Source organism: Tachypleus tridentatus, chromosome 5 (assembly GCF_004210375.1).
Source record: "Tachypleus tridentatus isolate NWPU-2018 chromosome 5, ASM421037v1, whole genome shotgun sequence".
In the NCBI taxonomy this organism is placed as follows: Eukaryota; Metazoa; Arthropoda; class Merostomata; order Xiphosura; family Limulidae; genus Tachypleus; species Tachypleus tridentatus.
In genome coordinates, this window is record NC_134829.1 from 48750363 (window position 1) to 48776223 (window position 25861).

General features: G+C 32.7%; 2 protein-coding genes across 4 annotated transcripts in view; one reads left to right on the forward strand and one right to left on the reverse strand.

The window, feature by feature from the left end:
- Positions 1–8799: 8799 nt before the first annotated feature.
- mRpS25 (mitochondrial ribosomal protein S25) lies at positions 8800–24387 on the forward strand. Of its 3 annotated transcripts, XM_076502481.1 has the most exons (7): positions 8850–8865; positions 9420–9491; positions 11536–11632; positions 13561–13760; positions 17110–17216; positions 20995–21082; positions 21562–24387. In XM_076502481.1, the coding sequence occupies exons 4-7, from the start codon at positions 13624–13626 to the stop codon at positions 21740–21742; spliced, it is 513 nt and encodes a 170-aa protein (XP_076358596.1). In that variant the 5' UTR covers positions 8850–8865; positions 9420–9491; positions 11536–11632; positions 13561–13623; the 3' UTR covers positions 21743–24387. The 3 variants fall into 3 exon arrangements, with proteins under 3 accessions (XP_076358597.1, XP_076358595.1, XP_076358596.1); XM_076502480.1 differs by lacking the exon at positions 11536–11632 and having other exon boundaries at positions 8816–8865; XM_076502482.1 differs by lacking the exons at positions 9420–9491; positions 11536–11632 and having other exon boundaries at positions 8800–8865.
- Positions 22836–25861, reverse strand: part of LOC143251118 (filamin-A-like) — a 137683-nt gene continuing 134657 nt past the window's right edge. The window contains exon 38 of the mRNA XM_076502484.1: positions 22836–24381. Coding sequence (XP_076358599.1) covers positions 24194–24381 — 188 coding nt within the window. The 3' untranslated portion in view covers positions 22836–24193. The remainder of the gene's footprint in view (positions 24382–25861) is intronic.

Below are 25861 nucleotides of genomic sequence, written 5' to 3' on the forward strand. Positions count from 1 at the left end.
AATAAGAGAAATTTAGATCAATTACAGGATATAGTTTATAACAATAAAAATATGTCAGTTATTTAACATAGAATATACTTTATAATTAAAATAATAAAAACAGATAATACTGAATAAATGAAAAGAATAATAAAAATTTAACACGCATGAGAAATTTAGTTTATCATTATATATTACACCCCCCACCATTACACAGTGGCATGTCTATGGATTTACAATGCTGAAAACCGGGATTCGATACTCAAGGAGGGCAGAGTACAGATAGCTCATTGTGTAGCTTTGTGCTTAACTCCAAACAAATTGATATTGTATTGTATAATTTACATAGAACGTTGTTCATAGCAATCAAAATATATAAAAGGCAGTTGTTTCAGCAGGTTGGAAGTGTTTTTTCCTGAAGTAAGAATAGTCTTTTTACCATATTTGCACATTGTCTTGTTATGACCAGATCTAGCAGTAGAGAGTAAGAAATGTTTATGTACCATAAAAAGCAGCTTAGTAGCCATCTCAAATTCTCTCAAGTGATTGGAACGGATTAATAACCATGTAATACAATAAGTTTTAATGTGGTTGTAGAGTACTGACCTGATTTACAGACGATAGATGACATCTGGTTGAAATGTTTTAATTTTAACGAAGAACGTTTATATTTTAATTGCTTTTGTATTCTATGTTACCAAACATCATAAGTGTTTTATTAAGACACTTTTAGTAGCTGAATATTCCTAAATAGGATGAGTTTCAATGTTAAATGTTTTATTTTTTAATTTTATGTATTTTGGTTGTTAAAAGGTTTTATTTCATGTATGTATTCTTGATATTAAAAGCTATTTTTTATGTATTATCCTCGTTCTTGTTTCGTGTTAACAAAGTCTGTTAGTACTAAACATTGGGTATTCATATTCGACTACATTTTGGTACAGTTTGGGAAATATTGATAATTGTATTTGTATTTGAATACTCTAATAAGGAAAATTAAAACATTCGTATTCTAATTCATTGCCATGGAATTTGTATTCGATGAATGATTTAGTTAATATTTAATAAGAATAATTATCAATGTTTATACTCATCAAACGTCTAGACTGTTATTACTACACCCACAACACGTCAGTTTCTCTTTCAGTATACGTTTTGTTCCCACGGGGTCTCTCCCGCAAAAAGGAAGTTTGTACTGAAAAAAAATACCACTTTTCTTTACAGAAAACATAGTAACATAATATGTTTTTGATAGGTTAAAACTTTGGGTATCTATAGGTTAAAATGATATAGAATTGAACGTCTGAGAGAATTATTGACAAACCACGAAAGAGAGAATGTGACACGTGGGTACGGCAAGAAGGATCTGATTTTATATTTGATCGCTATGCAACCAAACAAAATTGAAAGGAATGAAAATTATGCTTTGCCTGAGCGGTGATAGTATTATAATGAATAATTTGCGTTAAATCTCGTACTTCTTGGAAGGGTGATAAGTTATAAAAGAGTAGGATACCTAGAGAAAAAATTCACATTTCTGCGACTCGTAGAAATTCAGGATATTTTAAATATTTCTTTATAAAATTAAAACTTAATTACAATTAAAATATCGATTATTAGCTATAAATTTATGCTATATTAATTAATATTACATTAATAAAAAGTAGCTTACTTATTTTTTGAATGTAATTTACTATAAATATCATAAGGGATGGGATATGGCAGTAAGGGATGGTCATGGCGAGAAGGTCAATACTGTCTTGGTCTATTTGACCAACCACGTGACCTCTTTGTACTCGTTTAAATACTTTTTCGATTTGATACTTCTAACTTTCTATACAATGTGTTTATTTTCACAAAATTTGGTAGACTTTCAGTTAATATCATCAGTCGCTCCAATACCAAAAATCATACTTTTAGTGAAGTATTTTAATAAAATAAAATAAAGGTTTATCAATTAATATATTGAATATTTGTTTTGAATATTCCGTATTTATACGGAAAAAATACTTTTTCTCATCTCAAAAATCTCAAATTTCCTATGTTGTAATCCTTAATACTTCCTAAACGCATTTCAAACTTTTTTCACTGAAACTTTATAACCATCAAATAATCGAAGTAAATATAGACTACCTTCTTTTCAATAATGACTTCAAATTGCAAAATGAAACTACATGCATTTATTCCAAGTAGCTCTAAGTTCGTAAAAATATACATCTATTTATAATCAAATTTTATTGATTTATTGCCCTTTGAATCATGTGTAACTCCTATTCACGCTATTATAAGTTGTAAATAACTCGGGACACATGCATCTCACTGATTTGGGTTTGTTCTAATTCCTTATTCCAAGGTGAGGCGAACTGGCTGGACAACAACTACAGGTCTTACTGAATTTTGTTGGCTTGTCTGAATCCTACCTCCATTAGTGGTGAAGCAGCAAGAAACATGTTTTGATGCTCTATAACCCACATGGATAAACCCACAGTCACATCTTCAAGAACCTGCACATCAGATACCTCATTGAGGAATGTATCTTCATCCACAGCTCTGATGACATCAAAGCACAATCAGATTCAGATACAGTAGGCAATGTCAGAAACTCTGAAATATCTGAATAATCAAATAGAAAAGAATTACCATTAGCTCTTTTCATTGTTTGTTCAACAGTCAACAGAATATTCTAACTTGTGTAATCAACTTAGGCCCTTTCTACCTGTTATATAACTATGAAAGTCTACTTGTGTGCACACCAGTGTGCACTGCTTGGGTTTTAACTTTAATATTACCATTATTATTTTCTTTAGAACAATGGGTAGGTTTATAACAGCATATTCAAGCGCTTGGCCAAATATAAATTTGTCATCCACATATACCAGGCATTTTTAAACATGAGATCCATTAGACTCTCTATCGTGGTTAGAGCATTACACAGGCTGAATGCCATACTCAGAACTCAAATCACCCTGTATATTGAATGCACTTTTAAATCTATTCTGATCATCCAGCTCAAATTTCTAGTAATCGGAGAACATGTCTATAATGCTGAACTATTGAGTATCTTTAATTATGTTTAAATATTCTTTTTTGATTGTAACAGAAAGATATCATTGCATGTAACAGCATTCAGCAGGCAGAAATGAGCACAGAACCTGTTATTACTAACATTTTTCCAAACATTTACCACAGGAAAAGACCATGCACTTTAAGAATATTGTATGGTCTTTTCCATTAACATATATTTTGTATAAGTTTAGAGTATATCCATAGTGCTCCAAGGAAGCTTGCACAGCAACTATTTTATAGGACTTGCATTGCCTGTTTCTACGTGGAGGTTTGAAATTTTAGTTTTTTTCAAATGGCTATCTGGTCCAACAAGTACACTGGTATGCTTCCTCTATGTTGAGTGCATGTTTCTGTTGGAAGCAGGTTATTGATTGACAGTCATTTGCAGTTCGCTTATCACTTCAAAAATAATTCTAGTCGTAATATCAATAACCAATCATCAATAATTGTAGAACAACACTGTGACTTCACCCTCTGAAGGACTGACCACTATCTTTGCTATTGCTGCCTACTTTCCAGATAAAAGACAGTGTGTTTTATACATTGTTTCAAGAGCCGTTTTTGCAACATCAAAACGCCCAGTATTATCAATAGGAAACCATGATACATAAGTTGTGTACACAGTGGTACACACTAACAGTCCATTGTTTCTTGGTACTTGAGACCAGCACCGGGAAATTTTCTAATCAAAGCTCAGCTCATCAGTTACACAACTGAAGTTAAGAGAGAGTTTCTGTAGTACATTTATGCCAAGGACGCCAATGCCAGAACTAAGATCTGTGATATTAATTTTTGTTTTATTATTCACATGGGCTAGATGTAATAAGAAATGTGCCTTTTCATTCAGAATGAGTATACTCTGTTCCTTAGAATGAAGTAAGTATTCTTTGACTGGAGTGAGGATTTTAATAAGAGTGTCTGATACGTGGTAGAAACTATCAGGGCCTTGCAGTTTTTGTGTCAACCAAAACTTTTATGTGCATTTATCTAGGCACATGCCAAGGATTACTGAGCTCTAAAAGAGCTAAGGCTACAATCACACCTTTTCAAGTCAGTGTCAATACTCAGTTCGGGCCCAATTAGTTTGCTGGGCTTGAGTGACAACTCACCACTGGCTTTTCTGCACTAGTTCGGGATGAAGAGATAAATCTATCGTAATGCACGCCAAAATATAAGTAACAAATGTAAATATACTTCTGAAACCCTTTATCATAGTACATGGTTGGGATCTCCATTCCAAAAATTACTTCCTTTTGGAATCTCTAGCCACATTTGCCGCAGCACAAACACCATAGAAGGATCCTGGGTGACCGTGCATAGTTGCAGAAAACTAGCTCATTTGTGCCACAACAATTTGTGGCATCAGCTGTTGCTCCATTCTCAGTAGATTCCGAGTTCTATGAGAGGCACAGTCTTCAACAGAGTGGATCATAGTGCAGGCACTATAACAGCTACTATCAACTGTTTTCTTAATGTTCTGTAAATTTCTGAGGTAATCACATCAAACTTCATTATCAACGATACTACATTATTATTCAAAGTACAAATTTATCCCCCTACTAGTTGATAATTCATGGTCTCACTCAGTTGTCCTTCAGTTAACTTGTTAATGATGATGTCCTTGTGATCTGCTAGAGTTATTACTTCCCCAATGATCAATTATTGTGCAAATGCCTAGTATCTCACCTGCTGGTGGATATCATCCGCTAGTAGCATCTTCTGTATGAATTACGACTCTTCAAGGACCACCCCAGTATTAAGAAGTTTCATACTGCTCAACCATTTGCTAGAAAAACATGTATTAGTGTAATTTGTTCATCAATGGCCCATTTGTATCTTCTGTAATGGACGGCACCAACCAGATATAAAGTTTTTCCTCTCTGGTTGGCAAATATTTAGAAATCCCATATCGAATGTCCCACTAACTTTCTGTCATACCACACTGTCTGTTTACAATTCTCACTCATCTGGGTTTTACTTATGCCAAGGTTCAGCATCGAAAAAATAACTTCATCAATTCTTCCGGGCACGTCAGATGGCATTAAATATTACAGCATTTGTGAAGTCTTACTTTCAAGAGAGGGCTTCCGCAGATCCACAGATAGTTGCACTGCCTCAATCTTCTCCAAACGCAGTGCCATAGAGTTGGGATAAACATTGTGATGTAGAAAGGCAAGAGACTGTCGAACGCCATTCTCTACACTTGTGTCTCCATTATAGGCGGTTGCTGTCCATTCTACAAAGTTTCACCTTTAACAGTTTATTTTACCATTTTATGTGCTCTTCCTAGTAAGTTGCACTAAAGTTAAGGTTAGATATTAACAAATAAATAAAATCTAAAATAAACCTCAAAGTTAAGTTTAATTCAGAAGGACGGTCAATGTGTTTAAGTTACAAGTTAAACAAGAAAATCAAACTTCCAACTCCTTTGAAAGTTAGATCCCGCAACAACCCGTACTTACATTAAAACAAGGTTTTCATCAAGTAACAAATATTAAGCAAAACGTTGCACCTAAAGATAAAGTTAAAGCCGAAACTTTAAGAACTATTCTTTCGGGCACAAACCTAACTTTAAGTTGATAAACGTGATAAAAATCTTACAATTCCAGCTTTGCATACATGACTCCACCTTGCACACATTACCCTTATCACTGGAATTAGAGTGGATAAGGGTAATGTATGGAAGGTGGAGGGTGTTGCAGCCAATAGTCTTTATATGATTCCTAACATAAAAAAATCACTATATCTCACAACTACAGAAGTTAGCTTTCTTGTAAAAAACACGACTAATGGAAATTGATGAATTCACGTGTCATGTGCACTGGAGGAAAAGAAAGTTCAGAGTCTTATTTGATTGACTATTTGGATCCAGACTGAACTCAATCAAACACAGAATTATGAGAAAATATGCATATTAACACTAAGGAAGGGCAAACACATGTTATAGTCCTGTACTACAATATTACCTGTGCATCTTTATTTTGTTATTTTAATATTACCCTGTTTAATCATCGTTGTTAAAGAATTCGTTCTGTTTCTCAGTTTCAATTTTATTACTTTTGTTATTATTTTAAAATATATTTTGTAAAAGGTATTTTTTGTAATTATAATTTTTATGATTTAATGTTGAAGGGTCTTTTATGGTATGTTTTGGATTTAATGTAAACTTTTTGTATTATATTATTCTGAAATTGATTTAGGATAAAATATCTTAAATTATATCTAGATTGACTATCAGTATTAAAGGGTAAATTAAAATGTTATCCGTGGTTTTCCTAAAGCTTTTTTTTCCATATTTAATTTTATATTACAGCTATTGATTTACTGTCAAAAAGTGTTTCTATTATTATAAACTAATTATTGTCAAAATTGTATTCAATGTAAAAAGGTTATTTTTTGTGTTGTATTGCAATGTTTACCATGTTTTACAGGTGGTATATATAACAAGGCCTGTGTTACACACAAAAAAACATATATATTATGTTTATGTAAGGGTGCATTTGGCAATAGGAAAACGCGCGGTTGTCGTGTTATGACCAGTTACTACCATATTTTTTTGTTCTTTTTACAGTATACAACTCGTCAAGTTAATATAAAATGTTCTTTTACAGTTGTTTTAATTTTAGATGTTTAATAATATTTTATCGTCCAAAGGGAAGTAATAAAACCACAACGAACATTAACACTTTTCTTTATCGAGGTTAAGTTTTTCTGTTTAGCAAACTAAGTATATTTTTCATTCTCGAATTACATGAGCTCTTTAGTTTGATTATTAAATAACTCAAACTTTTTCTCTTCTTTTCATCATTCTAAAAGCTTTTCTTACTGTCAAATTTTCATGTCGTGAGTCTTGTATCGATCTTGTAAACAACACGTTACAATGGAAAGAATAATAATACTTTTATGACACGTTATTAAATTTACCAACTCTTGAGTTTCAGAATAAACTATACTCTTCAAAAAAAGAAACGCAAAAGGCAAAATATGAGACAAATTGTTAACAAGTTTATTCCGGGTAGTTCTGTGTGACATGTGTGAAACTTTGCACATTCACTGCTGAACATCCAAAGTCTGCAAAGGCGAAGTCCACGCTCACTAGTTGAAGTTTAACGTCACTCAACGTCAATAACGAGTATGCCCCCCATGAGCATCAATAACTGCTTGGCATCTCCTGCCCATGGAAGCGATGAGATGACGAATCACATCCTGTGGAATGGCTGTCCACTCAGCCTGCAAAGCTGCTGCAAGCTGAGGTAGAGTCTGCGGTTGAGGTTGTCGCCGTCGCAGACGTCGGTCCAACTCGTCCCAAAGATGTTTGATGGGGTTTAAATCTAGTGATCTGGAGGGCCAGGGAAGAACGTTGATGTTGTGGTGTCTCAAGAAGACAGTGGTGAGTCAGGCTGTATGAGGACGGGCTTTGTCATGTTGAAAAACGTCGTTGACGTTCACCATGATGGGTTGCACATGGGGCCTAAGAATCTCGTCGACGTATCGTTGAGCCGTAAGATTCCCTGGAATGTGCAAAAGGTCTGTTCTGGCATTGTAGGCGATGGCAGCTTACATCATGATGCTGCCACCACCAAATCTGTCAACATCCTGCACACAGTTTGCTGCAAAACGTTCACCTCGGCGACGGTAAACACGGGTCCTTCCATCCTGCCTACGAAGTATAAAAAGTGATTCATCGCTGAACCAAACATGCCTCCATCGTCGATGAGGCCATACCCGATGTGGCCCAGGCCACTGCAGCTGTGCTTGACGATGTTGCTGAGTGAGGATGACGCCTCTTACTGGACGTCGATGTCGGATTCCTGCATCTCGTAGACGGTTGCGTACGGTCTGATCGGAAATCCTACGCAGCCCTTGTATGGTTGAGGCAGTAAACGTCGCAGTGGTGGTTCTATGTTCTATCCCGAAGGTGACGTAACCGGATGTAGCGATCTTGTGTGGGCGTGGTCACACGAGGTCTGCCAGATCGTGGACGGGTCACAAGTTTATCCATGTTGTTGGTGACGATTCCATAGCCTTGTGATGGTGCTTGGGTGAACATTCACAGCTCTGGCAACATCTGATCGAGATTCGCCTGCTTCCAAGCGACCAATGGCATTGTTGCCTTGTGCTTCAGTCAGTCTTGGCGTAACTGTATTGCGTGTCGGTGGCTTAACACTGAGCTATGAAAACCGAGATCCCGTCACTTTTATAGGGATTTTGCACATGTTGCACTTGTAGAACATGCAGATCTCTCAAACAAATTTATTGGGCACGCATGTGTTTTGGCGAAAAATCCAATGTTTTCCTCCGTTTTCAAAGTGCACAACTTTTATTGCCATTTTCGTCTGACAATCAGTGCCATAACACATGTAACATCACATATTCTGAGCTTGTAACGTTATTACATATATTTCTCTTTAAAATAACAAAAATATCCCTTTTGCGTTTCTTTTTTTGAAGAGTATATAATAAGACAGACATATATTGAATTTTTAAAGAATGTTGTAAATCACTCACTCTTTGAAGAAGTTAAATATCCTGGTGTTTTACTCTATGTTATATATCTTAAAATCTATAGTTTTGAAAAGTTCCATAAAATGTATTTGAAATAAACGGTATTTCAATGGAATCAATGTCGATATATTTAATATTCTGTTAATTTTATTCTGAAAATCATGTTCTGGTAATAAAGCGACGTCTCAAAAATATTTTTCCATATATGTATTTATGTTTTAGCGTTCAACATTAGCGTAATACAAACCTTTCTTGAAAGTTGTCTAAATAATTATATAATGCATTATTTACAGAGGGCGCTATAGTTTTAGTGTGGTGAGTAAGTTGTAAAGAAAATTAAATGTGTATTATTATGTATAATATTTGATTATATTGTAGATTTATCAGTAAATGAATTTTTCAAATTATTATTTTCTGAACATGTGGTATGTTAGTTTTTAACCCCTTTCGAGTTAGAGTCTTTACTGCTAATGAAGTGCAAAGGAAAACATTTAGTAAATGTGTTTTATAAATAATACAGTTGCTGAACAAACCTTAATTTTGACTTTACTACGAATTGTATAATACCTAAAAAGTATATTATTGTGATGGTTGTCAGTTAGAATAACATTATAACTGGTATAAGTTGTGCATAAATATGAGATGTTTCAAAATCGAAGCAACTTAAGGGAAACAATGGTTTCACTGCTTCAGATCAGGCGTTGAAGAACAATGTGACTATCAACCAATTCCAAACTTCAAAAGATATTTTCACAAGAAGTAACTTCAAATTTTGAAAAATGTAATACTTAATTTAAAAATACATTTAAAATTGAGGTATTTATTACTTAAATAATAAGAGAAAGTTTCATTTTGTTTTTTACCCAAAGTGAAGGAAAATGCTCATAGGCTGTCTAGAGATAGATATTTGACTCATCTGTGGAGTCTTAGACCCTCGACCTGTAAGTTGTTGTACTGGTCTTTACACACCTAAAAAAGACTTAAACTATTATGTCAACATCCCCACCATGTCTAAACTTTTTCATTTTGACCATAAATGCACATGGATATGAAATAATGAAGTAAACCAAAACAAAGATCCAGTTTTTGATGATGGTTGCATAATGAAGTTTCAATGTGCAAGAAAAGTCATGTCATGGAGCAGAATGTCACAGATATATAAACAAAAGCCCTGCAGGCAGGACGTATGCAATCATTCTATCAATATTTGAGAAAATATATACATACGCATTCAGTTGAGAGATAGCAAACAGAAAAATACCCTATAGGAGAGTTTGATATTAAAGTTTATTTCATGTTTTTCTTTTTGCCTAAGTTATCCATCAGTGTAGTGGTTTTATGAAGAATTAACAGCATTGTTGCAGTAGCATTGTGTATTTTGTGAAGACTAGAAGATAATCATTTTCAAACATGAATATTTTACACTTATGTACATAGTTGATATCTCAGTAAACCCATTAGAACTGTGGAAACTTTAATAATAGTTCCAATAGTTAACTGTAGTACTGATTCAATATCATTGTCTTTTATAATCACTCACAAAACTGATTTTGAATATGGAGGGACATGTGCTGTGTTGGAAATAAACTTATTCATTTCTTTCTCTGTGATTTTGAGGCAACTTCCTACAAATTATGGAATTTTGGGGAAAATAAACGGTTTTTGAAGAGAACATAATTCATATGTTAAGATACTCTGGCATCTATGGTGAGAGAGTTCTCATGGAAAAAGCAAAACAATAATTCTTAAACACAGAGAATATTGCATTTCTTCACTAAGTTAAAGTCCAAATCCACTGTCAGTCAGTTTAGTTTTTATTCATTAAAAGTTCATTCCAAGCTAATAGCCCATCTCATTACAATATATATAAATGTCTGGTTGGAATGATAGACCTACCAAAGTTCCAGTGTAATTAATTTAAAATGAATTATACCTTAGCTCAATCTGTATAAGTATTACAATTGTATGAAGTATTTCTATGTAACAAATTATTTACTTCTTAAAATTTGGGGAGAAAGTGAGATTGACATGCAGGAAAGGTGTGTATAGACTTAATTTTTGTAAGGATAGTTATACAGGTGTGTAGAGCTAAGCAGTTAATGGATTTGATTCTTTACTGCATTCAAATAGGCTTAACTTTTGTAAGGATAGTTATACAGGTGTGTAGAGCTAAGCAGTTAATGGATTTGATTCTTTACTGCATTCAAATAACATATATTCTTATGTGACTTGGATAGTTGGAATAATTGAAAATAGTAATGATTAGAATCACCAGGTGTGATTAGCATCTTTTTCTTGTGAGTTGTGATATTAATGAATTAAGCTAAATAACCTTTAATTAATAAAAATAATGAAAATGACAAAGGCAGCATTTCAAAGCAAAATTATTCAAAACAGTAATGATTAGAAACACTTATTTTGATTGTTTTAGTAACAGTAATTTAATCATATATTTAATATACTATTTTACCTGACACTATGTGTAATCAATTCTTGTGGGTAATCAGCTAACGATTGGGGGTCTGCAGATATGGGGAAAACTTTCATCTTATCAGGGAAACAGAGATCTACATTCTGCAGATATAACTAGTGATGTAAATGTTCAGTATAGATGATCCTACTGGATGAGAGAAAAATGCATATTTTTAGATATAAATGGTTTAAAAGAATTTGTGACCAAAACTTGTCAAAAGTTACCTTCCACATAAATTTGAATTCTAGATTTGGAATCTACATACTCCAAACATAAAGCATGATTTTTCTTGCAATACTTTTGTTCACACGTATCCTGAATCCATAGGTTTCTTTTATCAACAAATCTTAACAAGTAAATATTTTCTCTTTCTCAGGTTTACCTTATTACACCAGATTCTCTTTTGATTAAACAAAAACTTAATCCATTCATTGTTAATAATTACTTATCTCTTCAATCACTCTTTATACAGATTATATATTACTTGTATTAGCATGCAGTTTTAATGGTAGGTGAATCAGATATTGGAATTCTGGAGCCATTCTGAAGCAGTCTGAATTGATGAAAACTTATGCTTCCTGACTACAGTATTAGTTTTTTAGGGTCCAGGTATCTAATTGATATATCCTCATCTGCATTAACATTGAATGGTTAACTCTTAAAAATCTATGAAGTATGTATAAAAATTTCTTTTCATATAGATGGTTCTTTCACCTCTTAATGTTGTAAGATATGACCATTTTAAATCTGTAGTTTCTCCTTATAATCACTCTTTATTAAAAACCTTATTTGGCTTAAAATATTATGATGACATCCTTCCCTCATTATCTCTCCAGTCTATTAAATTTAAAATGTACATATTTAGTCCAGTATGTTATTCTTATTGGAGAATGTATCATTTATGTCATGAAAGTTATGAGAGACTGTACTGAAGATTGTATGATTTATGCCATGAAAGTTATGAGAGACTGTACTGGAGAATGTATGATTTATGCCATGAAAGTTATGAGAGGCTGTACTGGAGAATGTATGATTTATGCCGTGAAAGTTATGAGAGACTACTGGAGAATGTATGATTTATGCCATGAAAGTTATGAGAGGCTGTACTGGAGAATGTATCATTTATTCCATAAACGTTATGAGAGACTGTACTGGAGAATGTATGATTTATGCCGTGAAAGTTATGAGAGGCTGTACTGGAGAATGTATCATTTATACCATGAAAGTTATGAGAGACTGTACTGGAGAGTGTATCATTTTTGCCATGAAAGTTATGAGAGACTGTACTGGAGAGTGTATCATTGATGCCATGAAAGTTATGAGAGACTGTATTGGAGAATGTATCATTGATGTTGTGAAAGTTATGAGAGACTGTATTGGAGAGTGTATCATTGATACCATGATAGTTATGAGAGACTGTATTGGAGAGTGTATCATTAATGCTGTGAAAGTTATGAGAGACTGTATTGGAGAGTGTATCATTGATACCATGAAAGTTATGAGAAACTGTACTGGAGAATGTATCATTGATGCCATGAAAGTTATGAGAGACTGTACTGGAGAATGTATCATTGATGTTGTGAAAGTTATGAGATTGTACTGGAGAATGTATCATTGATGTTGTGAAAGTTATGAGAGACTGTATTGGAGAGTGTATCATTAATGCTGTGAAAGTTATGAGAGACTGTATCATTTATGCCATGAAAGTTATGAGAGACTGTATTGGAGAGTGTATCATTTATGCCATGAAAGTTATGAGAGACTGTATTGGAGAGTGTATCATTGATACCATGATAGTTATGAGAGACTGTATTGGAGAGTGTATCATTGATACCATGATAGTTATGAGAGACTGTATTGGAGAGTGTATCATTAATGCTGTGAAAGTTATGAGAGACTGTATTGGAGAGTGTATCATTGATGCCATGAAAGTTATGAGAGACTGTACTGGAGAATGCATCATTGATGTTGTGAAAGTTATGAGAGACTGTATTGGAGAGTGTATCATTAATGCTGTGAAAGTTATGAGAGACTGTATTGGAGAGTGTATCATTAATGCTGTGAAAGTTATGAGAGACTGTATTGGAGAGTGTATAATTGATACCATGATAATTATGAGAGACTGTACTGGAGAGTGTATCATTTATACCATGAAACTTATGAGAGACTGTATTGGAGAGTGTATCATTTATACCATGAAACTTATGAGAGACTGTATTGGAGAGTGTATCATTGATACCATGATAGTTTTGAGAGACTGTACTGGAGAGTGTATCATTCATACCATGAAAGTTATGAGAGACTGTATTGGAGAGTGTATCATTGATACCATGATAGTTTTGAGAGACTGTACTGGAGAGTGTATCATTTATACCATGAAAGTTATGAGAGACTGTATTGGAGAGTGTATCATTGATACCATGATAGTTTTGAGATACTGTACTGGAGAGTGTATCATTTATACCATGATAGTTATGAGAGACTGTACTGGAGAATGTATCATTATGATAACTGTTTATTTTCTTCTTCTTATGTAGCAGTGTTATTGGAGTGTGATAGTATTTATAATTTTCCTTGGTGAACACAAATTCATCTTCAACATGCCTTTTATGGTTGGCCGAGCACCAATTAGGAGGACAAAGGAGTACTTAGAAAAAGGGCGACTTGTATTTAAGGACATGGTTAAAGTGGTGACAATCAACTATAACATTAAAGGCAAAGACCATGAGGGAGCAAGGTGAGATAACGTTGTTAAACAGAGTATTGTCAAAAAGTGATTCTTAAAGATAGTAAATAACGATTGTACATGTAACATAATTATCATATTTACTCTGATGTACTAATATTCTGACTCCATGAGCATGTGAAACTGTCTTATAATATCTTAGAACAATGTGGCATCTATTAGTTCATCTTAGCTGTTCCATCTTCTAAACTAAACTAAAACTGCTATAAAAAAATAAAATCTGAAAGCCAGCTTTTATCGTTGACATACTTATCATGCTTTCTCTTAAACTTACTGTCTCCACAACATCATAAGGCAACCCATTCCAAAGACCAACCACCCTGTTAGTAAAACAAAACTTAGCTGAAGGTAATTACTAGTCTGCAAAAATTTATATTTGTGTCCCTTGGTCCTACTATTCTCATTGTTATGTATGAAAAAGACAATACATCAACAATATCAATTCCATTTACAATCTTAAACACCTCAATCATCTTCTCTCTAATTCTTCCTTTTTCAAGAGAAAACAATTTGAGAGATTTCAACCTCTCCATCCCAGTTACCATTCTGCAGGATGTTCAGAAAGTCACTGTGCACTTATATATTTATTAACAGACAAAACTGCACAGTGGCTTTCCGAATACCCTGTAGTAACCCTTTTCCGAACCATTTCCAACAATTCAATGTCCCTCCTACAGTAAGGAACCCAAGACTGAACACAGTACTCCAAATGTGGCCTAACCAGTGACCTATAAAATGAAATTATAACCTTTTTAAACTTGTGTTCAATATTTCTGTAGATACAACCTAAAATCCTATTTGCCTTTGTCCCCTGCTGAGATAACAGTATGTTTCCAGATTTACAACACTATAATTGGGGGTTTGATTCCCCTTGGTAAACATAGCAGATTGCCCAATGTGGCTTTGCTGCAAGAAAAGCACATGCAACAGCAAAAGCACACTGTTTAGATGGCTTGAGAGACTGATTAGCTGTTACACTGAGATTCTCCTATTTCATGACACTGTTATGGTTATTCCCATGCAAAATATAATTATAATTCAAATTATGATAACTCACATACATTATTCTGAATCTATTATAATCGAAACCCACCTGTCATTTATTTGTCCAACTTACTAAATGATCAACATTCTTTTGTAAATCAACAGCATCTTCTTCACACCTTGATATCATCTGCAAATATAAGTAATTTATTGACCATTCCTTATGTATATCAGTGATGCTAATTTAGAGAAAAGGTCCTAAGGCTGAGCTCTGAAGTACCCCACTGGTGACATTAATCCAGTTTGACTGCACTCAATTTGTAACAACCCTCTGCTTTCTCTCATTCATCTATTCTTTTATCTAATTTGCTAACTTATCCCACACATCTATAGATATTTGTTTTACAAGCCTTTTATGTGGCACCTTGTTGTATGCTTTCTGAAAATACAAATACAAGTACACCAAACAAAATACAAATACACCAAACTTCATCCTTAATATCATTTACATAAGAAGTAAACTTTTCAAAGACTGTCAAAAGATTTGTAAGGCAAGATTTTCTCCTAGTTAAACCATGTTGACTATCAATTTTTTATCAACAACTGACGTGAGATTAATGAATGTATAATTATTGGGAAAAGTTTTATTACTTCTCTTGAAAGCAGGAATAGTGCACATAACCCTCATGTAGCTTTGAATGAAATTCAAAAAACAAAACAGAAATGATATTAGCTAACGTCCAGTTAGCCCACTATTCAAACACAACTGGGTGATAATTCTTAACCTCCTTCAAAACCATTGGGTAAATATTATTTCACACAGGAGTGTTATCATTTTTAAATTTCCCAATTTTTTTTCTTAATGAGCTTAGAATTAATGCAATAGTTTTGTTTCCATCTATCAAGTGTTCAAGATGTGAATTACGGTATATTTGAAAATATATTTCTTGATTAGGTACAGCATTTTGAATGGTATATTATTCACGAAGAACAAAGATTTACAGTAAGTTACCCAAATGTTAAGTGTAATTCAGAAGATGATCCCAGTATTTATGTAAATTAATTACAATAGTGGGTGTTAGGTGGGTGGTGTAGTTTACTTGTAATATTTACTTTTTGTTGTAAATATCACTTTATAGAGTTCTAAAGCAATTTTTGAATAAAAAGTGAAAAGTTATATTGGAAAGAAAAACAAATTATTCAGAAATGCTTATTACCTTTTCACAGAACTAAGAGCTCTTTCCTTGTGCATGTTAAAAGCTTTGAATGAAACTTATATCTTTATTTACATTGTATGTACTGTGACTGTGACAGCCTATGATACAATCATAAGATCATTAACTTCCATTGGTTGGAGGGAAACATACTCTCTATGTGCAGTAAACCCCAGGACCATTTGGGTTTTAAGAAAGGCTTATTATTTTCACTGGCTCTGCTTAGTCCAGACTTTTATTTTTGAAAGAATTACAGGATTTTTGCATTGCACATTTTAATTTGTATTTTCAGTTGGCTTATTGTCTCTTATTTTTACTTGGGTGCAAAACATATTCATTTTTATTAATTAGGTAACATAAGAAAAGGTAAACACTTTTGTGGATCATCCAGGCTATCAATTCACATATCCTTGCTTGTAAAACCACCCCAGCTCTCTACTACTCGGAGTTATTTACCAATACACTGGTGGTGACTGGGGGCATTTGAAGGTCAGTTATGTTGCCAACATTGTGCAACAGGTAGTTGGTTTCATTCTGTCTTTTTCTTCTCAGACTCAGGATACTTGATTACTTGCTTCCATTGTTTCAGCTTAGCCTGCTCCACCTTTGCACATCTTTTGCCAACAGCTTCCACTACCTGCATTTGTTTATGGTTCCCTCTTTCCTCACAAAGATCAGATCATTCCAGTTACTTCTTTGCTGCTTTGATTACAAAGATATGAAGCTGTCTTTCTCTCTCTCCTGTTATTTTTGCTTTTGAGTGACAGTCAAATCCCACTGTTCAAGAGTTTGTATTGGGTGCTATTGACTAGCTGCCTTCCTTCCAGTTTATTAGTTCAACATTAGAGATGTTTAGTTTAGTGTGTGATAAAATCTGAAACAAACAGTGTGGGTTTTATATGCACAGTTTAAGGTGATTTATTTATTTATAGGTAAATCATGTATTTTATGTTGTCACAGTAAATAAAAGTTAAATTCAATGTTGGTATAATTGTTTGGGTTGTAAAGAGATGACCTCGATTGCTCTTTACAACTAGTGGGAGTATGGCAGACTGTATAGTTTTATATTCCAATATCACAATTTTGCTATTATCTTAATTTCATTGATTTGACTAAATGAAAACAGATTTTTATTTTTTCAGGGATTTTGTATTCTGGTACCTTCCACAGATTATGTATAAAAATCCTGATGTTCAGATTATTGGGCTCAAGAACATGACCCCTACACCCTTCATCAGAACTTGGCTAGGTGAGATATGTTCAATGAAATTATCTTACTAGCAACATTCACGGATAGGCCAGTTATTGTTACTTTTTTTTAGAAATGTGTGAAAATATCAGACATGTGTTGATAGAGCTCAACAAACAGCATTACAATAAACAAAGACAGGGCCATTAATGTTTTCAGCACAGGTTTAGTCCCAGAGACAAACCTCATAACCATTTTGTGTATGTTGTATATAGTTTTCATGCTGTAACATCTAAATTATTAATCACATGTTCACAAAATTTTACAGATTATCAATAAACATTACAAGACTTTCATGCTCAAAATATCTGATTTTTTTTGTCAAGTTTTAAGACTTCTTAAGTAATGTCACTCTCATGCCTTTTTCCTTTTCAAATGTAATTTTAATTTTAAGATTAAAACCACTTTTATGCATCAGAAAATGTTTATATGTCACACTTGAAATCTTCGTAATGTACAGATAATTATCAAATTTTTTTCAGAAAACACTTTGTATCTTACCTGTTATTTTCACTACTGTATGTTTGTACAAATTAGGTTGGTTTCACTTTTCACCACAACAAATTTAGGAAATAAATATAAATTATGCTTTTCTTTCAGTCTAGAATGACTACAGATAAAAATGCAGAAACACAAGTTTGACCTAAATGTCTTAAATCTCATTACATTGTACATTTATACATATTTATTATTTTTACTATACTGACCTTTCAGCCATGCCTGACTAACAATAACATCACAGAGGTTGCAAAGATGCAGTGCGTGTGCACTCATGTTACTGTATCCAAGAGCACAAAATTGACCTGTCTTGGGTGTGTTTTGCAGACTAGTATTAGTTAAATACAGTCACATTTCAGTTATAATACATTATGTGTGTGTGTGTATATAATATATATATATATATATTATAATTTAGCTACATTTCAGTTATAATGCATTACATATGTGTGTGTATGTGATATATATATTATTACACTTTATAGTTCTTAAAATTATTTTTTAAAATAGAACAATAAATAAAAATGTATAGCAAACAATTATTGCTTGTAGTTAGATGTATGTATTCATTTACTGCTTCATGTAGGCTGCTAAGCCTATCAAATTTTGCATGTGGATGATGTGAATCAAAATATTTTTAGGTTTTTTTATTTACATCTTGAAGTAACCAAAAATCATATATTTATTATATTGCAGAATTTCACTATAATTTGTCAATCTTAGTAACTAAGCTGTATTTGAGTCTAACAAAATAAGAACCAATGGATTACTTTATCACCTGGAATCTAGCATGAAAAGAAAGAGTTTTTCGTGTAAATACTTTGGAGAAGCTGCCACTAGGGGTTCATTCTGAGTTTTTGATTGGTTACACACACATCATTGTAGATGGATATAAGCAGGTATTTTCAAGAATTGCAGAGGACGGTGGGGCCACCATGGTTGATTCAATAAATGTAATATTTCAGATGCTCTTATTTTACTTTCTAGTTTATCAATATGGATAATTTGAGTATCTTATATGCAACAAACTATAGACTTTGTATTTGGACACTATAAACATCTAATGTGAGCCAGTACTGCATTCATCATGCCAAGTGACACACAAAAATTGATATACAAGATTTTTTTTCAAATTAAGAAAGTAACTAATGTATAATGTTAAAATATGAATTATAATCTACAGTTTGGAACCAAACTTACTGACATACATTCATTAAAATTTTGAATGCAAGTCAACAAACACAATGACACGGCCTTTAACTCGTGTTGTTAGGATTAAAAATGGCACATCAACTTTCAGTTGCAAGTCTTAACATTTTATTGAAGTAATTACGTGAATATTTTAAATGTATATACGTTGGTTCCTACCACCCTGTGTAATTTTATTTAAACGTTTCATTTAAAATATTTGTTTTAGCTACTCTTAAAATTGTCAGAAAGCAAAAAACTTGAGATATAAATATAAGTGTTTATTAATTTTTTAAGCTTGTAAATCAATGTCTGAAAATATTCACAAACTGCTATGTTTACAGTGATTCAGTTTCCACACAACTTGTCTAAAACATCAATTATTTTTGTGCACCAGTGATCATAGAAACTGCAGGGGGTAAATGTACATGAAACATAATCATAGTTTCTAAAGTCATTTTTTTTCCTCGTACCAGACAATGGGTATAGTTGTGTTTGTATATTATTTTTATAGATACACGATCTTCTGTAAATAAATAAGGTGGTGGTCTTTTGATAAGAACATTAGTAGACATTTTTGTTGACATAATCACCCTCTCTCCGTAGGTTGACCTGACTAACATCTTTCGTTTCACTCTTCGGAGGCTGCTGCAACATTCAATCTTTAAATATTTCTAAAACCTAAAGTATCTTTGTAGCTCTCTTGTGAATATATTTTAATGTTTTGTTAAATACTTTTGTCATTTAAAGATGCAGGCAAACCTTGGAAACTAAAGCAATATATGTATTATTTTTGGTCCCCCCTTTAAAAAAAATGCACTGATCTGTTTTCATAGAAACTCATATCTAGGGAAATGACAACTAAACTAGGCTCAAAACATATGGTGTTTTAATTTTTATATCTATTTATTGCAAGGATGGGGTTTGGGACCAGTGTGTGTGTGGGGGAAATAAACATGTCTGAATTAATGTTGTGTAAATATTATACTTCACAGACAATGTCTGGGGAACTAATTGTACATATAGACAAGAAGAATTATGTTTTGACTCTGATATCTAGTACTTTGATAAAGATGTTCAAAACACTCCTGTCTAGGTTGGGGCACTTAACTGGAGTATACTGGTTGTGACTGTAAAATATTCATGCTAGTTTTTGTGCCCTTTACTTGAATTGTTTTTATTTCTCCTTTTCATGTATGCCAAAGTAAGCTATGCTTTTGTGCAACACCATGTTTCAGATCAATAAATCCTAACCTATTAAAATAATAAAAAAACTGCATCAACATAAATTTAGTTAATAAAAGTACACATAAAGTGAACAAAGTAAAGTTGTTGCACCTATAATAGCATACAGCCTATTAAACAAAGCAAAACAAAGTAGTTTGAAAGGTGTTTATAGGAGTCTATGAAATGAACCAAAGCTAAATATAGTTATTAAGAAGGCAAACTTAGCTGAATATGCAGAAACATCTGAAAACACATTTGCAAAGTGATAAGTATATGGTTTTGAACAAAATATGTATTTTAGACAAAGAGTTCATTAAAACCCATAGAAATTTTATTCAGTGTAATGTTCATTATATTAGGAAATTGCATGAGGGCTAGGTGATGTTTGTGTGAACATTGCAGTTAAAGAAAACTAATATTAAAATAAATGATAGTCATTACATGATGACATTATGTAGCATACTCATTGTAAAAAGTTTAGGTAAGTTAGATTTTGTTTGAAAAGCAATACAGATGACCAAGACAAGAGCCTTGCTGATAATATTTTTTATTAAGAACCTTGCAAGAAATATTCCAGACAGACAAATGTGATTGTACAATTTGCATGAATATCTCAATTTTATGTATATTCTCATTTTCTGTATAATATAATTATTGAGAAGGTTGAACAATGAACTGTTTGATTTCTTTATATTTCATGAAAGGGAGAACAAGTTGCAAGGTTTAGCTCAGTGCAACTAAGCTAGAAAAACAATAAGCGTGCATTTTTCTTCCCTCAATATTTTACAAAAACAAGTTTATTACAGATAATGTGCTGGTGATATTCTTTTAAGCCTAAAAAGATAAATGTAAAACATTTTAACAGACAGTGGAGAAGAGGTCCTCATGGATATTGACAGTAAGAATAAGGATGAAATATTAAGTCACCTGACAAAAATCTTGGGCAAATCAGAGTAAGTTATTTATTTTCTTAAATATGAGAAAGTATTATTTTCGTAACAATTCCTATCAGACCATTTCTATATTTTATTTATTGTTCCAGAGTTTTATTATGAATAAAGCATCACCAATTGATGCATGTATCTGGAGAAAAACATTTAGAGCACAAGGCTTTAACAGTCTAAATAACTTCTATTTTGCCCAATCTGGTATTTCAGAGGATGATCTATCCATAAAATTAGCTGTATATTTTTAAGCCATTAGATATTGAACAAATGCTTTGTATCACAGTATTGTACATGTAAACCCCATGTCTCCAAGAGCCATCATAATAAACTTAATTCTAATCAGAATCATCATACCTAATAATCCAGTACAAGAATATCTGTGTGATGTTATGTTCAGGTTGAGTCTTGATATTTTGCCCCTAAAAACTAGGTGTTATTTTTTAAGTTGAAATTTAGTTAACCTGCAGTATTTTAATTTTGTTTAGGAAATCATTAACAGAAGAAGCAATGCAAAAAGAAAAAAAAGACAACCCAGCAAATTTTGGCAGAGGTTATGATCGTCACTGCATCTGCGAGATACCGGGGCAAGTTCCTTGTCCAGCAGTTGTACCTCTTCCTAAATTCATGCGTGGAAAGTTCAGAGGTTTTAAAGAAAATTCAGTATAGAAATTTGTATGAAAACAAGTAAAGTCTTGCGAATTGGTAAAGCTCTGAATACCAGTTTTTTTTATTATGTAGATGGATTTAAAGGTCTGTTTCTGCACAAAAATAAACCTAAAGTTATTCATGTAAGATAACTTGAGCTTGCATCATATGATGGCTGGAAGAGAACCAATGCACCTGCTATTTATAATGTTTATTGTTATTGCTTTACTAATTATAAATTAAAATTTTTAATTATAGATGCAGGCTGTGCTAATAATACAGTAACAGTTAATTTCTAGCACTTATCACAGTGGTAAAATCAAATCATTTGAGGTATTATAATAAAGTTAAATCTACATCAGAAATTCCAAGAAATGTTGAAAGTCACCTTTTGGAACTTCAGCAATTTCATTTTCTGCAATCAACATCATGTTTCTATTAATTTACATAAAATCCATTTTACACAAGTTTCTCACAAATGTTCATTTTTTTTTTAATATAATTAAGTGTTTATGGCTGTAAGGTGGTACTGTATAAAAGGCTTTTTAGAGGAATATTCTAAAGACAAAAGTATCATTTAATCAGTGATTCAAACTTGAAAACAAATTAAATTAAAAACGAGGATATTGGGGTTGTGTGTGTTACGTAAATCAGTTTTGCAGTATGGTTTGTTTATCATTATTTCTGAAGTTAGGTTACCTTGCACAGTAGATTTATGATAATTGAATAATTATCAACATAACCTAATTTCACAACAAAGATGACTAATTAAATTGGTATAGTATGGAGTTATAGTCGCATTGTTTTTGGATAACACCAATCCAAATTAAAACTTGTTCTAGTGTTTGTATTAACTACTAGAAATTTTATATCAGGCAAAAAATGCAGAAAACTGTTTTGGCTAGTTAGACCAGAGGGAAGGCAGCTAGTTATCACCACCAACACGTGGGCTATTCTTACCAACGAATATAATGTGATGGTCAATCCCACTAAGTCCCCCACAGGGGAAAGGGCAAGCATGTTTGGTGTGATGGGATTTGAACCTGCGACACTCAACCTGAGTCAAGTGCCTTAACCTTCTGATCTAAATATATTTAAAACTACAACAACCATGTGGTGACAAAATGACATTTTATTAGATGATCAGGGGAACATACAAGTACTATTCCATGATAGGTTATAGCCATCTAAAAGATAATACCTTCACCAATAGTAAAGTTAATTACTTAACAAGTGTTAAGAGTAGTTTTTACATTCCAAGAAGAAAAAAAATACTTGGCACACAGTTCCAGGTCGTAGTTTAAACAAAAGTTATTTTGAAATATCAATGTACTGTATAGTTCTATGATAGAAATCCCTCCAATTTGATACTTACTTATTGACAAGCAATGTTTTTGTAGCTTGGCACTTGCAAATTCATATTCAGAAAACTTTTACAAAAAAAGTCAAGATCATAATTCTTAGGGCAGTATATGCTGGGTTAGAAAGTTTACCAATATAAATACTCTCTCTTTATAAAGACAAGGCACTTTTGTTTATATCATCATCAAAACTACTCAAAACACATACAAGTACTAATTTAAACAATACCAAAAAATGTACAACATGAACTGTTTTCCTAAATTCACTTTCCACAACTAACAGCCCAACAAAAACAAATTTAAAGAGAAAAAAACGTAGAACATGATAATTTAAAAAAGCCTTAATGTTTGCATAGTTCAAATCAATTGGCAACACACTATAATATAAAAATGACAATAATACTCTATAGCATAATTAACATTTCATTCTTAATGGAGAAAGCAAAATACCTTTTGACAAGTTCAATACAGTGGTTTATTTATATTAGTTAAAAAAAACTAATGCCAGTGAGAGTGAAATACATGTAGACTCAGTTTCCTGTATCTCTTTCATTGCTGTAAAAAATAGTTTATTTCACTGCAAGTTTAACATAAGTGAGAAAATATAAAATACATCTCATTGGGAAGAATTTACTTTGAGGAGAGAAAGCTGTAAAACAAATTTTGAACACATTGGTTTGAGAGAGATCTCAAAATCTTCAGCAAATCTGAGATGACATTCCATTTTAAGAAGCACTTAAGACCATACCTCAGTACATGCAACTAATGAGAAACCTATTCAACATCACTAAATATAGCATCAGAATAATAGGGAAGTTTGTTCTCTCAAATTAAACAGAAAATGTTCAGTTTCTCAAGTGCCAATCACCTCCTTCCTTCAAGAAAGGGAAAAAAGGATTGTATCCATTATGTGGTTAATTGTCATAATTGGAGAAAATACACAGAATAATTTTATTTTCTCATTAAATGTGGTGTGCTATATAAAATTTAAAAAAACAAAAGTATGTGGCATTTCAAGAGGTGGCTTGGGGGTATACTGTCCAGCATAAAACTGTAGGTGTCCAGTACTGGGTTCATCTACACTTGGAAGAGATGGGTCAGGGGATAAGGCTCATGAACTTTCCACCTTAAAAGGACTGCCTGGGATGTGGTCATCACCATATTTAACAATAAGCACATAGTCGCCTTTTTCCTTCACTACATAGTTTACCTGGTACATATTGCGGCCCATGTGTTTGATGTATACCTCCTCTGAAGGTCCTTTGGGGCCATAAAGAGCAACATAAAGAAGATTGTTACCTGAAATGAGATTAGTTTGATTTTGAAAATATGCACTATTCATCATAAAACTCAATTCCATTAGTACATTTATACATTGTTTGTTGAAAAATGGTATTTACCAAGTTACTAGGATAAACAGTTCAATTTTATTTGTATTAACCCTTTTGCTATGGAAAGCAACAACCCTCTACAAGCTTGAAGCAAATGCCACACACTGGATCTGGGTGAGAAAAGTATAAATATGCCCTTGGTTGACAAATGACAAGTGAAATGTCAGCTGACTGCCATATTTGTATTTTCTCTGTGTTTTTATCATAAATTAGGAAAGTTATTGATGCAATGTGTGTTATATACACATATTACAGACTATTGTATCTGATGTAGTATTCATTTGCCTTCTGTTTGAAAAACTCAACATTCACTTTTAAAAATGATTGTAGGACAGACACAATGCCAGTCGCAAGCAGGATATTTTACATTAAATTGTTACAAATTAATCAAAATATCACTTGCACTTCAAAATGTAGATTTACTAATGGTTATTGCTGAGCAGCTCTTAGCATGACTGAAATATTCATCATTACTTTTCACCATGGACAGCTTAAGTAGCTCAGAGCTTCAGTTGCAAGTAAAATACAAAAACATTTAAAACGTCCATCAAATAATTTAAAATCAATCATTGTAAACTGTTGCTGTCACTGGAGAGGTGTATTTCTGCTTGTATATCACCTATATGTTAACAAGTGTGTTCACCACGTAAACATTCTTAAGCATTTATTATATTTGATACAAGTTAATATTAACTATATTCCTAGGTGGAACCACATCCTTACACCAGAAACAAAAACTAAAGTTTCTAGAAATTAATATGAATAGAGTGTGAAGAAGGCAGACAAACTCATTGAGGAGTGTGACATATGGAAGAGTGCATAAACTCAGCTGAAGTTTATACTCGAACAACCACCTTAAGGTTATACCCACTTCCTACTTTGACCTGTAACCTTTCAAGTTTGGCTTATAAATGACTTCTGTGGCCAATTCCTGTCAAACAGATGAAACACTAAAAGGATATTAAGAGCTTTGTGTTGACATCAGGTAACAGAAAGTATCCCTACCTCCATTACGTTAGGAATTATATCACTTTCACCCATTGATGTTGTACACAGTTTCAAGTACAAACATTGAGTTCTTAAAGATTATAAAAAAAACTCTGGACAAGGTTATAATGAATACTGTCATAAAATTTTACATTACAAATAAATTGTGTTACTCATAACATCAACCCTCAAATTTTGAAGTTCATAACTCAGAAAAAAGAAGGCTACCTAAGACTGTAATGAATACAGTAGCATATAGTTACTTTACAATGTTTTGGACTGGAGAAATGACATTGACTAGAGATTAAATATGAAATAAGTCCATGATGAAAGAGTTAACATCTTAACATTAAAGAATATACAGCCTGTAAATGCTGTTCCACTTCATAATGTAACAAAGA

Excerpts from the sequence above, each read along its gene's own strand:
- mRpS25 (XM_076502482.1), top strand. The coding sequence starts at position 13,624 with ATGCCTTTTATGGTTGGCCGAGCACCAATTAGGAGGACAAAGGAGTAC. Across the intron at positions 17,217-20,994 it reads CTTCATCAGAACTTGGCTAG|ACAGTGGAGAAGAGGTCCTC; the intron begins GTGAGATATGTT and ends ACATTTTAACAG. Across the intron at positions 21,083-21,561 it reads AAAATCTTGGGCAAATCAGA|GAAATCATTAACAGAAGAAG; the intron begins GTAAGTTATTTA and ends AATTTTGTTTAG.